Source organism: Lissotriton helveticus, chromosome 9 (genome assembly GCF_964261635.1).
Source record: "Lissotriton helveticus chromosome 9, aLisHel1.1, whole genome shotgun sequence".
Lineage (NCBI taxonomy): Eukaryota > Metazoa > Chordata > Amphibia > Caudata > Salamandridae > Lissotriton > Lissotriton helveticus.
In genome coordinates, this window is record NC_136070.1 from 546,949,955 (window position 1) to 546,964,997 (window position 15,043).

A 15,043-nucleotide genomic window follows, 5' to 3' on the forward strand; every position below is an offset into this window, starting at 1 on the left:
CAAAATACTATTAATCTGATCGCAAATTCCAGTTGGTGGTTTTTCATCAAAGGCATCCCAGTGTAGGTGCAATAGGGCTGGTCGAAAGCATTCTTACTTAGACTATACCATCTGTAATTTAGACCTGTTTCAAAACTTGAAAAATTACAGCATCATAGCACGATCGAGAGTGATCACCGCCCACAAATAGTTACTGTTACCATAAATTCAGTCCATCATGATCCTGCTACAATTACTCATAGGGGAGTATATTCTGAAAACCTAAAAAGTTTAAGATGTAATGACGACATCAGTATAAACATGATGAAGGAATGCCTTCTACTTACTGCAGGTTGTTACCTGTTGAAAGCCTCTCCCATCGCTGATTGGACACATTTTTGTTCTCAACTTTTAAGTCAATTTCCATCTCCATCGCATTTCTATACTGACTTTCGTAGCACTCAGACCCCCACTTCAAATCAAACTATGGCGTTAAAGAAGACCAGAATGACCGCCCTCATGACAGCCAGCAAGCATCCTGATTCTAAAGAACTACTGAACGAATACAAAATTGCACACAAAAAACTATAAATGGGCATACCAAAAGGATAAACTACACCACCTTGAACAATTTTGGTGCATGCTCCTCTGGGAAAGTAAAAACCGGAACTCAAGAAAATTCTGGGCGCTTGTGAACAGGCAATCCAACGGAAACATCAGCCAGGAGAGTGCACATATTGCAGAGGAATAATGGGTAACGTTTTTAACTGGTCATTTCCGGTCTTCTGGAGGAGTAGAATCTATAGCAATCAGCAGTGCCACATTGATTAAAGATACCCATAAGGTGTGCCAGGATTGCTCACAAGAGTCGTGGCAGCATACAAGTGAGAAAATCTCTATCACCCATACAAGGCTGGCTAAAATACTGTCTAATGCCAATCCCAAATGGCCTGCCACAGACCCTGTTTAAATCGAACATCCCTCGCTGGTCAAAGCAGCTAGCTATCCTTTTCGATTACTCACTAAGGAGCTCAATTATACCTGACTCTTGGCGAGGGGCAATAATTCATCCAATCTACAAGTCTGTCTCTCATTCGTCCCCAAACAGCTACAGGCTAATAGCCTTACTGGACAATGAGGCGAAGCACTTTGCAAGCATTCTACTCGAAGAACTAAGCTCTTGGGCTGACCGGAAAGGACTGATCCCAAAAAATCTAATCGGCTTCATTACAAACTCTGGCACCATGTCTAACTTACTGGCCCTATCGATACTTATCGATAATGCAATAGTTTCACCCTACGTGGTTTATTGCTGTTTTGTTGATTTCAAAGCTGCCTTTGACCGGGTTCCAGGGGAAGCACTTTGGGCCAATGCAATGAAATGGGGAATCCAGGCCAAACTTTTGGAGGCAATAGTCCAATTACACACCAACACCTGGATGCAAGTCAAGCCTGGTACTGGCTCACACGTATCTCGAAAAATCATGACAACAAGGGAATCAAACAGGGATGTGTGCTAGCTCTGCTGCTCTTCAATCTGTTCATTGCCGACCTCTCAGCAGAACTAGACGCAATAAATAGCCCTTCCCTCAAGATTGGTGGTGTTCAGTTAAGCAACTTTCTGTATGCCGATGGATTTAGGCCCAGATTTCTGTACTTCGGTGAATGTATGACATTGTTCTGCATTCTTCCAACAACTGTTGTTTTTGCTTTATTTTCAATCAAGTTGACTTATCAATTTTCTTTTGTATGTCAGTTTCTCATTTTATAGTATCTAGAGTTGAGATTTGCAAGAAGGCCAAACCATGGTTGTTTCTTGATTTATCATTTTGATATGGGCAGTGGTGCCAAATCTGTGTGACCTTGTTCTCCCCTCAGTTTCCTTAATTTGATGAGGCAGTAGGCAACAGATGCCTACATATCGTACTGTAAATGGGTCACTCACTGTTAACATCTTGTCTATTTTATTTGATTAATTTATGACACAATTTTTACAAATAAGATTATTTCTAAGTTTCAGAACAGAAATTTAAGGTTAGCTTCAATAGCATAAATGACAATCAGTGTCAGCTTTATGCTGATGGATAAACAGATTTGTGCTTTAAAGTGCCCACTTTGGATGGTCACCCCCCACGTTTTGCATCTAGATGCTGTGGTAGTTGATCTGAAAGTGTGCTGAGCCCTGCTACCCAGGCCACAGCACCAGTGCTTCTTCCCTCTAACTGTAAAAAAATGTAAGAAATGTTACACCTAGGCCCTAGTATGTGGTACCACTGGTACCCAGAGCAGGAATGTAAAATGGTCACAAGGGCTGCAGCACTTATTATGTCACTCTGAGTGACCAGAGTGAAACCAAAGCCTGCAGGTCTGCCATGTCAGTGCACACACCATGTGTGACAGTCACCTTACTGGATTTAATGTATGTCCGTCTCCCCTAAGGCAGGCCTCCTATAACCCAATAGGCAGTGTGCATTATATCATATGTGTGGATATATATATGCAAGCATATATTGCCCTGTGTTAGCATTTTAAACCTAATTCTACTGCAAGTGATCAACCCTCTGTAGGATAACATAGGCTGGACACTGCACATCCCCAGATGAGTAGCTCCATTATAAAACGTTGGGTTTTCTTCGAGTTTGATGTCACTGTGCTTTTTGACCTTTGAAACGATGGTTGTGTCAAGGTTTATTCAGCATGTACCACCTAGGTGGTACTTTAGACAGTGCCCAACAAGCTAAACCAGTGTTCTCGTACCTTGGCGGGCATTTTCGAGAGTTTTGCCGCCAAGACAGAGCTCTGACCTCATGCTGGGGAGTGTGTGCCGCTCCCAGAGTTCAGAAGCAAAGACCTATGTGTGCAGGAGATAACACCTAAATCTTCACAGGATGGCTAGTGAATGGAGACATCACAGCTGTGAGCATCGAAGACTTCACCACCGCTGCTAGCAAAGCTGGCTTTATGCTGATGGAGCAGCAGCTTTAGCATTGACTTTCAAGACCACTTCTTCAAATCTTGAAGAAAGATAAGTGTTTAAACTTTATAACAAGTTCTTGAAAGTACCTATGTTGCTGTCTTTTAATCTTAAGAAAAGGTGATACTTTCATGTACAAAACATGCAGAGAAATGCAAATCCTTTCTATGTGGAGAGTTGTTTCTTATTTACATTGACCCTAGTTATTTGGTACGCCATCTGAGTATAAGGGGCACAATAAATGTGATAAGTGGGCTTATAAAGTTAATTACAAAATGAATCTGCCTTCATTTCAAAGTTGAGGACATACTGGGTGGATTCCTTGATAAAATAGGCTTTCGGCAGACCTTGTAGTGCCATTAGACTGTGGGTTGTGTGTGAAAACAAAAATAACATAGAGGCATTTCTCACTACCACATTGGATATGGGTCCATTGGGCATGGGGCCATATTATGGTGCATATGTATAAGGCTAAATTATGTCCATCCTTCTAGGGCTCTGCAAGCTCTGGTAAGTACAACCCATTCCACAATGGACTCTGAGGATAGCAAGGGTGAACAGTCACAGACTTCTTGAGGAGGTGGTGTGGGGGGCAAGAATTCAGAACTCAACAGTCAACCAGCAGACGCAATCATGTCCAGGCCCGTGCTTATCTCTTGGTGTGGGGTGTTAAGGGATCTGTCCAGGGAACACTAAAGCAAATTTCACAAATTTGAGGGCACACTTCGGGAGTGGTGGATGCTGTGTGGGGATAACCTGTACTAAGGGACTGAAAGAGCCCTAATGCCACAGCATTCCCTCCATGATTTACTAACATGGTACACTCCCCAAAGTCTATCACAGTTACTGTAAACTTCGCTTAACAAGACTAACAATCATATCCTGATTCCTGGAAGTCATCCATGCTGTCACCAAACACAGACCCCATGAACAATTTAAAGGTAGGGTGTCAAGGTCTACTCCCAACCATGTATCTGCCATTGTACTGTGCATGTAATGCTGTGTTCAAGCTGAACTTATTTTTCTGTTCACGACACCTGGAACTTGAAGTTGCAGATCTCATGCGACTTTCTGCCAAATGTCAGACCCTCTTCAGGGTGTTGAGAGGGGCACAGGTCAAATTGGAGCTACTGGGCCAACACTCTGCTGGTTAAACTTGTATGCCACTTTTGTCCTGGGGTCCTTTATAATATGGCTCTGCAAAGTGGGCCAATTGCAATCCTTTCCAACCTTGAATCGCGAGTACAAGCAGTCACAGGCATCTTAGGGAGGTGGAGTGGGAAGACCTCAGTAATCCGCTCTCACACAAGCAACACAATAATATAATGTCCAGTCCAAGTGCTTATCTTTTACAAAAAGAAAGTACTTTTAATCTCACTATCATTCTTAGCCGTAGCCTATGAGTCTCAAACACGAGGGTCAAGGGCAAAGTTTCAGGCTGCCACGACAGAACTCTGGGTTGGATGCAGGCACCTTTATGGTCCACATCAAACTTTTACCTTCACACTTAGAAACGTACCTGTTTTTTTTTTTTTTTTTACTCGTCACTGGTAAGGTCGATAGAGTCCTCTGTAGCTTGAGTCTAGCATTGGGTTCAACTTCAAGGGACAGGAAAAGTCCAGCAGTTCGATGAAAAGCCTTGGTTGTCACGGCATTCGAGCCTGCCTGCAAACAAAGTAGCAATATTCTATGAGCCTCGGACTCTATGCCCACTAAATGATATTTTTGCTTTATTCTCAAACATTGCAGTTCCAGGAGAAGGAGGAGGAGGAGGAGGAGGAGTACACTTTAGCACCAGCCAAGGGTGCAGGACCTGGTAGGCACCTCTTGGAGGCTTGAACTTGATCTTATGAGCTACACCAGCAGAGTTTTGGGCAAGTCCATTGCAACTGGACAACTGGGCATTGTGTAGAAGCAGGTTTTCTTTAGCTTTTGTGTCACTGAAGCTTAACAGGAGGCTAGCCAGCTAGGTCTTGGAATCCACTCACTAGTCCTTAGCACAAGTGGGAGCAGTCCTTGGGGGTCTCTTGACACAGATTCAATGGCAGGATCAGCCCTGCTTTTTCTGAAGTCCTGTCTAGGTTTAGCAGGTGCAGTCTTTCTTGGTGCAGCCTCTCTTTCTGAGGGTCACCGATTCAGCAGGTGCAGTCCTTCTTCTGTTCTCTCTGAGAGCAGCAGTGGTAACACTGGGTAACATCTGCAACCTGGGCACACTCAAGTGAAAGCTTTATGCACCTGACTGTTGCCATCTTTTCTAAAGCAATGATCAGGGGCACACAAAAGGTCAGGCCTGACCTAAGAACTTACTTGTCGTGGACAATGATAAAGTGGCACTGCTCCTGAAGAACTAATCAGCAGCCCTTTGTTAACAAAGTCTTCACACAGTTTCTAAAGGTACCCCTGTATCAAAGCTCCTCCCTTCAGTGTCTGGATCACCACCCTCCAATCAAAGGAATGCAGGAAATAAACTTCCATCCTCTGGAAAATCCATCTCCTCCCATCTTGTGCCATGCCAAAATAAGGGCATCAAAAATGGCTCTTGGTGGCTTTAGTACTTCGACTTACCCACACACAGTCTTACTACCACACATGCATCACCGGCTCAGTGTATTCCTACACAGACTAGACCTATACATGACCCTCAAAGCGCGGGGTCTCCCCTAACAGGAGACATTACTCAACAGTGCACAGCAGCCAACACTCTCATTGATACAGATAAAAATGTGTGGTCATACCACACCTTATTAACATGGTACACATCTACTGCATTATTACATGATGAACCCAGAACAGTAACTGTTGTTCACTGTTCAGGCACACCTGGTGTTCTCCTGCAGGTAACAGGACATGTCCCAGATCTCCGATTGTCTGCGCACAGTTACATTTGCCAGGAGCCAGGGGCAAAATAAAGTCAGGATACCAAGTTCACCTTCGGTTGGGCACTCGGGCTGGGGGACATTCCTGTTTACTATGCAGGGGACATTTCGGTCCCAACTGATGATCAAAGGTTTTCCAAGAGCACCAAGAAAATAGAATGTTCAGAAAAGGTGGTATGCTTGTGTCCTTGGTGCGGGTGTGTGGAAAACTAGCGGGCCTAGTCCATGATGACTATTTAGGCATTACCTTCACGCAGAGGGCCAGTAGGTAAAGGTATTTTTGGATTGCCATGTATGTTGAGAAGGGTATACAGCATAGTATAGTGATGAGCAAATGTTGATACGAACACTTCTTCTTACACTTCAGTAGTTACACTACCGCCTTCCAAAGGGTACACATTTGGGCACTGGGTCTACTAGTGTTGATGATGGTGATGATGCCCCATGGTTACATCCCAAACACAGTTGAATCTGTGGATTAGGCTTTGCTCTTTTGCAGTGTTGGAGCTGTGTTCTCTCTTGTGTCTCTTCACTTTCTTACAGCGTTGGTGTTGTGTTGCAATTGCTTTAGTACCTTACTGCAGAAATGCTTTCCCCTTGTGCCTTAATTTTTGCTTTTTTAGCGCTGTGCTATCCCCATGATTAAATGTCGCTCAAATGTGATCCCTTGACTTCTAATTGTGTAATACAGGAACAGTACAGCAACAATCTGATTCTTTTTTTTTATGCTAAGTTGTGACTGTCTAGTTCACTAGAGGTTCGTTGTGTAATACCTTGAATTTTTTTCTTGTGGTACTCAAGCTGAGCTGTGCAATTTATCTCTACTTGCTGTTGCAAAACCATCATAACCAGCTTTTATCTTACTCTCAGCGTGGAGCGGTGTTGTGCTCATCTAATATTTATTCTATGCAGCGTTTAAGCTCTGCTGCCTCATTTCTCATTTTGTTGCTGCTCTGGATTTGTGATTTCTCCATTTTTGGTAACCGTTCAGCTGTTCTGCGATCTGTATTTTACGCTGTGTTGACTACTTGTCTCTTCACTCGTATTGTGCTGATAACATATTCTTTTTGTGGCCTTGCAGTGCTTGAACTTTGTGTGGCACACAGACTTAACGAAGAAGAGCTTGTCAACCAATGGGTTGCCCTTACCACCAGAAAACATTTGCCCCTCACTGTGGACAGCTTGAACATTCTTGAACATGAAGTAAGGATGCCAGTTTTCATCACAGAAAAGTCATTCTTTCTCGATGGCTTCTTTGTAACACGTAATTGTGTGGATTCATGATAATGGGGTCACCATTTAAAGGGAGGGTGGGGCATTTGCTTTAGCTATATTCATGTCAATGTGGCGTAGAGCTGCCAGAGTAACTTAACGCATGTTATAACTGTACAACCACTGGTCTGTAAAATATTTTTGCACATGTAGCTCCTTATGATCCTTGCCAGAGGTGAATTTTCTTTGCAGATTTTTGTGTTTACCTTTTCCAGATTCTGATTGCCCCATTTCTCTATTTGCGTAACATTGCATTGTGGTTGATTGAGACTGTAGTTGTGATAGGTTTACGGCGAAGATGATTCCTGTTTTGGTGAAGTATTAAAAGTTTAGATTAAATATTGGTGTTTGAGGTGCATTTAAAGTTGGGCAGAATGTTGTGTGTCGCACAGCTAGGTGGATCCAATACATACACTGTTACTTAATAATACCCCAGCACTCTAAAATGTATATCCCTGTCTCATGTATAGACCTTTAGCCATTAACTACACAGATAAATACACCGATTGTCTGAGTTTGGAATTGCCTGGATATCTGCCTGTATCAGCCCTGTGCTCAATTGTCGAGTGGTTTAGCCTAAATTGAAAATGCTTTTCTATGAAAGCAAACATACAGCAATCATCGGCCCCTCAGAGCTCTGGGCCCTGGTGCACTGTACCTGCTGCAGCAATGGTAGCTATGCCCCTGTCTGAGGTTGAAAATCCTCATGAATCTGCAAAAACGTATCCCAAGCAATGAATATAAAAAACAAGCCTCGGTTGGTGGCAGTAGGACTGGTTATAAGTGAAAGTGCCATTGTCAGAATAACAAAGAGTCAATCATTTGTGTGGTTCTGAAAGATACAAAGGGGAGACACAAGACAATGTGTGGTATAGAGCAAAGACGGGTAGGTCGAGATTAGGGAGCGAAGTAAATCAGTAAAAGGCTATAAGCCCCCTTTAAGAATTTGTTTTAATTACAAAAGATTTCACAAACACAGCGCACGTGCTGTGTTATGTTATGTTATGTTAGGGTTTTTTTGTAAAGCGCACGTACGCCCGTGGGCTTCATGGCGCTGTTGAAGTAGGAACCTAACACAACAACTTACTGAAAATAAGCCTGTCTGAACAGCCAAGTTTTATAAGAACGTCTAAAAGTTAGAAAGTCTGGGCTGAGCCGAAGGGAAAGTGGTAGGGAGTTCCATAGGACAGCAGCTAAGTAATGGAAACAGCTGCCGCCCTGACGCTTTCTCCTGTAAGAGGGAACAACCAGCAAGTCTTTATTGATGGATCTAAGATTGCGAGTGGGCTTGTATTTGGAGACCAACTGATTGATGAACTGAGGCCCTATGTTTTGTAGACTCTTGTATATGATACAGCCGGACTTAAACATGATTCTTTGAGATACAGGCAGCCAGTGTAATTGTTCTAGGCCAGGCCTGATGGAACACCGCCTAGGTTGTTTAAGAACAAGTCTGGCTGCTTGGTTCTGCACTAGTTGGAGTCTTTTTAAAAGGCCAGATGGAAGGCCCAGGTACAGACTATTAGAAAAGTCCAGCCTGGAGAGTACCAGTGCTGTGCTGGCAAACACTAAACACTGCAAAAAACACAGTTGATGGACAGAATGTAGAACAATGTCATACATTCACCCCAGTACAAGGATCTGGGCCTAAATCCATCGTTTTTCTGAACTCCACACCACCCTGGGTTAGACACTGGCTATATGCAAATCAGCTCTGACCCTGTGCCTCATGGGAACAGTCCAGTCCGAACTACCAAGCCATGTCTTTCCCAGACCGGAATCAAGCATCCAAGGACCGGTTTCTGGCTATCAGCCTTCATTCAGCCTGGATAGCTTGACTCCAGTGGTGTGGAGAGCCTGGGACTCGCGTCTGAGCATACCCAGCCCACTCGGGGTGAATATTGCAAAAAACACAGTTGATGGACAGAATGTAGAACAATGTCATACATTCACCCCAGTACAAGGATCTGGGCCTAAATCCATCTTTTGAACTCCACACAACCCTGGGTTAGACACTGGCTATATGCAAATCACCTCTGACCCTGTGCCTCATGGGAACAGTCCAGTCCGAACTACCAAGCTATGTCTTTCCCAGACCGGAATCAAGCATCCAAGGACCGGTTTCTGGCTATCAGCCTTCATTCAGCCTGGATAGCTTGACTCCAGTGGTGTGGAGAGCCTGGGACTCACGTCTGAGCATACCCAGCCCACTCGGGGTGAATATTGCAAAAAACACAGTTGATGGACAGAATGTAGAACAATGTCATACATTCACCCCAGTACAAGGATCTGGGCCTAAATCCATCGTATTTTTGAACTCCACACCACCCTGGGTTAGACACTGGCTATATGCAAATCAGCTCTGACCCTGTGCCTCATGGGAACAGTCCAGTCCGAACTACCAAGCCATGTCTTTCCCAGACCGGAATCAAGCATCCAAGGACCGGTTTCTGGCTATCAGCCTTCATTCAGCCTGGATAGCTTGACTCCAGTGGTGTGGAGAGCCTGGGACTCACGTCTGAGCATACCCAGCCCACTCGGGGTGAATATTGCATTACATTCTGTCCATCAACTGTGTTTTTTGCAATTTTCACCCCGAGTGGGCTGGGTATGCTCAGACGTGAGTCCCAGGCTCTCCACACCACTGGAGTCAAGCTATCCAGGCTGAAGAAGGCTGATAGCCAGAAACCGGTCCTTGGATGCTTGATTCCGGTCTGGGAAAGACATGGCTTGGTAGTTCGGACTGGACTGTTCCCATGAGGCACAGGGTCAGAGCTGATTTGCATATAGCTAGTGTCTAACCCAGGGTGGTGTGGAGTGCAAAAAAACGATGGATTTAGGCCCAGATCCTTGTACTGGGGTGAATGTATGACATTGTTCTACATTCTGTCCATCAACTGTGTTTTTTGGCAAACACTAAACAAGCATTTACAATGCAATAGGTCTCGTAGCATTAAAGTTTGTGTTACTGGCATTGTAAATGACAATGCTTTGCATTAATTTTTTTTTAATTTGCACTTGGTATATAAACATTGTTTGTGAATGATTTTCTGTTGCTTATACTAAGCAAAGTTGGCAGTAATATAGAGTGCTAGTCTTGCTTGTTATAAGCATGCTGATTTAAAGCGCTCTGATACCTGCACCGACGGCAGGTGGTGTGTGTTCCTGGTGGAAGCGTGCACTGATGGCTGGTGGTGTGTGTGTGCCTGGTGGAAGCGTGCACTGATGGCTGCTGTTGTTTGTGCCTGGTGCAAGCGTGCACTGATGGCTGGTGTTGTTTGTGCCTGGTGAAAGCGTGCACTGATGGCTGGTGGTGTGTGTGTGCCCCTGGTAAAAGCGTGCACTGACGGCTGGTGGTGTGTGTGTGTGTGTGTGTGTGTCTGGTGAAAGCGTGCACCGACGGCTGGTGGTGTGTGTGTGCCTGGTGAAAGCGTGCTCTGATGGCTGGTGGTGTTTGTGCCCGGTGAAAGCGCGCACTGACGGCTGGTGGTTTGTGCCCGGTGAAAGCGTGCACTGATGGCTGGTGGTGTTTGTGCCTGGTGAAAGCATGCACTGACGACTGATGGTGCCTGTGCCTGGTGAAAGTGTGCACTGACGGCCAATGATGTGTATGCCTGGTGAAAGCGTGCACTGACGGCTGGTGGTGTTTGTGCCTGGTGAAAGCATGCATTGACGACTGATGGTGCCTGTGCCTGGTGAAAGTGTGCACTGACGGCCAATGATGTGTATGCCTCGTGAAAGCGTGCGCTGATGGCTGGTGGTGTGTGTGCCTGGTGGCAAAGCATGCACTGACTGCTGCTGGTGTGTGTGTCTGGAAGCGTGCACTGAAGGCTGGTGGTGTGTGTGCATGGTGGAAGCGTGCACTGACAGCTGGTGGTGTGTGTGCCTGGTGAAAGCGTGACAGCATTGTTCACAAAACATCCACGAAGCGAATCACTTAACCCATATTTTTTCACAAGTGTAGTTTCGGAGAGCCTTTGACGTGACATGGTTGTTTTTCAACATTCAATTGCTTAGTAGCTCTGGACATAACGTCACATCTTTCACCAGGGGCCGATGGGAGCAGGAAAAAACAGGCCAGGGTATAACAATTAAATTGCTCCCAATACCTAATCTAATAGCAAAATAAAAGCGTCCCACGTGAAAATCCAAAAATAGGGCAGTTTTGAACTTGTAAACACATGTTTTATAAGTGTTGGCAGAAGAAATGTAAAAAAAACAAAACGTGCTTTGTACTTCACAAGGCATGGGAGACGGCATCGTGCAGGCAATGTTTGTTGCAACATTCGGAGAATCAACAGTGAAACCTGTCCCACTAGACCATAAAACAAGCCCACAAACAGACAGACAAAACAAGATGAACCTGCAGTGTGCTTAGAAAAGAAGGAAGCAGTACGTGTTTGTTATTTAAAATGGTGTAAGTGACACAGGCCAGACGGAAAAAAAAACACATGCCAAAAAACTAAACATTCTGAAAAATAAAATCTCAAGAGTGTTTTTTTAAAACAGCTGGTGGGGGGCGGGGAGGGTACACCACGCTAGTGAAAGCAAGGGCACCGAGGACATATACATGTCAGCTGCATTGGGACACTCTAACCTACACTGCATGCTTACATCACAATACATATAGACTGCAATTCTGCACTGCGTTAGATAGTCCTACGAGCTCAGCTTGCTCACATCATGAGACATGCATATCGTATATGCAAAAAAACATAGAGCACTGCAAGCTCACTGTATAAGACATACACAGTACAAGTGGTTAATGCATCTTACATTGCGTAGTCACAGTATGAGGCTTTTATACTTCCCGATGTGTGCGCCTCTCAAAGTATCTTTAGGAATAAAGGAAAGCAACAATGTACCTCAGACACTTTGTTATACTATGATTTATGTATCACTTGATGCCTCTCACGAGGCACTAAAACACCTTGGTTGATGGGTCGGACGCTAAACCCTAGGTGTGCTAGGTTGGAACAACATGTCGAGCTGGAGTATGGTCTGTGTGTGAAGTGTACTTGTGCAGTGTGTGATCAGAACATATTGAAAACTGCATATGAATACACACACATCATAAATATGCTTTCGACTTAATTACAAATATCCTCACAAATGAAAACATGCAACAAGAGACGATACACAGAGGTGTGGCGCCGCGGCCAGGGCGACTGACGCTGGAATCTGGGGACCACGGTTCGATCCCCGGCTCCGGCGGCAGGTTAGCCCAGCACCATGTGACTCTGGGCAATAGCTCGCTTAATCTTCCCGACGGCCCCCAGCGCCTAGAGACCCTTACGGGTGATTGTGCGCTTTACAAATGTGGACTTTTATGTGGACTTTACACGAGAACCATGAACTGTTTGCGATGTGACGTGTACAACAACACATTATTGTAATGAGGGAGACCTTAAAACAGAATACACTCGATAACAGTGAGCGATAAGAATAAAAACTCTCACTTTGGAGTGTACACATCTCTTACTAACATGGCGATAGTTAACTTGACAGCTGCCTGACGGTCATCTTTCCTAATGCGGGCGCCCTTGCTGTACACAGAGTAGTACAATGCACTACTCCAAGAAGTTTACTGAACTGAAAGCGGCATTTTTTCAGTTACCACAATTAGTGTCCAGTGTTGGAGACACACACACAAATGTGCACAGAACATATTCTTAAAATAACGCCTACCACAGATGAATCAGAAGTTAGAAATGTCTAGTAAGTACGGCCCCACACCAGGATTCATTGCCCACGCTGAAAACAAGCGCCTTTGTGTTACCCTCCAGGCACCAACTGTTCGTGAAGACTGAGCCAGGTAGATACTCGCAGAACAAGTATACTGGAGTTATAGCGAAACCGAAAGTGTCCAGTGCACTCCCATCCCAAAAGTGGCCAGATGTTGTCTTTGGTTCGGTCTCCTGGTTACACACTCGTTCCACAACTGACACATGTACTGAACTTAATATCCTTTTACACGAGCATCAGAGGGCCAAACACAGCATGGATGCAGAGAAAAGCCAAGGTGAATGTGCAAAGGAATGAATCCGAAAGACGAATCTTAGTAACAAGTTGTACCAGCCTCCTTCGGCGTGGTTCCACGGCTCGTGTGGTGACATCACAGCGAGGCCGCCTCCCATGACCATGCCCTCTCCCGCGGCTCCGTGCCGGGGTCCAGTAGAGTGAATGTAAACCTTGGCCGCAAAAATGGCGGCCGCGAACAGGAATGCGTTCTCTGGGTTGCAAGTGTCCAGCGGGTCAGGCTCTGGGAATGCGAGTGGTGCCGAGCTTGGAGGTCATACTGGCCTCCGGGATCCTGGCGGTGGTGGCAGGGAGCCACCCAGAGCTGACTGGAGGGGGCAAGCAGCTGCGTAAAGTGCGGAGCGTGGACTTGGATAAGCCCGAGGGCACCCCGGGGCTGGACCCTACAGATGCCCCGCTGTTCTTCCTGTCCGGTAGAGTCTGATTCCAGCCTGTGCTCCCGCAAGCTGGACGTTGAGCTCAGAAACTCGACACCGAGGACTGCGCCGGGGGTCCGGCTCTCACGGGAAGGTAAGAAGCGAGCGGCGCAAGCGAGTCTGCTGTGGCCGGGGGAGCGTGTGGCTAGGGGGAGCGGACAGTGTGAAGTGCTAAAGTAATGTCAGTGAGCGGCCCTGGTGTGGCATCGGACAGTGTGAGCTGCTCATGGAGGGTCGCATAGACTGGGAAGAGGGGTCACATTATGGGGTACTGAATCGTGGTTGAAGAGCGATGGGTGCTGGAGGGGAGAGCAGACAGTGGGGACTACTTCGGGGTACCGGACTGGAATACGGAAGAAGGGTCGGACAGAGAGGGGGTACTGAAATATGTACGGACAGGGTGATAAAGTGCACTGGATGAGCGAGAGGGAAGATCCAGGCGGCGGAGGGGGGAGGGAAAGTGAAAGTAAGCAGCAGGCTTGCAGTGGAGACAGGAGATGGGTGTGCGCGCGTGTGTTTCAGGCATGCTGTCTGCGCGCGGCCCGCGCCGAACCAATTCCTGAGCCTGCGCGTGCCCATCTCCTGTCTCCTGGGAAGCAGAGCCGATGACTATAGGTCTCTGGCGAGAAAGTGCTTTCGCGCTGTAATCGCCACGAGACCTAAAAAGGTCTGGGTGTGTTAAGATCTGACTTGAAAATTGGTTTGTAGTTTCAAATACATTCTGGCTACTGAATGTCAAACTAAAAGTCCTGGTGTGTTCAGCATGGACAAAATAAAGATGTGGTAACCTTGCTACGGCTTGGATAGAGGATTTCATTTGTAGGAAGCAAATGTTAACTCCAGAGATAAATTTAGTATGTGAAGTCTAGTTTCAGCATGGAACCAAGCAATATGCAGGGCAGCGAGAGGCTCAGCCCTCCAGAAGGTTGACAGTTTGGTTTTGGACTTGGGCAGGAGAAGCTCCATGATTACTCTATATCTGAAAAAGGTGAATATATGTGGTGTATATAACAAAATGGCTTGGGGGCACACGCATCAAAATTCCTTTATAGCGATTTTTGAGGAATCACTATTTAGGAGTCACAATTCCTTATGCATGTAGGAATCGCAAAATAAATAGTGATTTCTACACATTCCCTAATAGAGAGTCGCAAATAGCAATTCGCTATTAGGGAATGCAATCCCATCAATTCCTATGGGCCTAGAGGCCGATAGGAATGAATGGGAAAGCATTTGCAATTTGTGGTTACCAAATAGGTAATCGCAAATTGCATATGAAATTGCAAGGTGCTAGGGAGCTGTAAGAATGGACAGGGTGGATGGCAATGAGGAGAGCGATGTCTGGGGTTCGTTTGCTTGTACGTTTCTTTATTGCTTTCTTTCAGTCACCAGACTTAAGAGGACTGTTGATGGTTAAATCCACAGTGCTTTAAAAACAGAAGATTTAAAGATAGGGAACAGCAATGGATGTTCTTCCGGACCGTCTT

At 45.6% G+C, this 15,043-nt stretch overlaps 1 protein-coding gene across 1 annotated transcript in view; it reads left to right on the forward strand.

The window, feature by feature from the left end:
• POLA2 (DNA polymerase alpha 2, accessory subunit) overlaps positions 1-15,043 on the forward strand; it is a 273,226-nt gene that overhangs the window by 11,238 nt on the left and 246,945 nt on the right. The window contains exon 2 of the mRNA XM_078660428.1: positions 6,911-7,032. Coding sequence (XP_078516554.1) covers positions 6,911-7,032 — 122 coding nt within the window. The remainder of the gene's footprint in view (positions 1-6,910; positions 7,033-15,043) is intronic.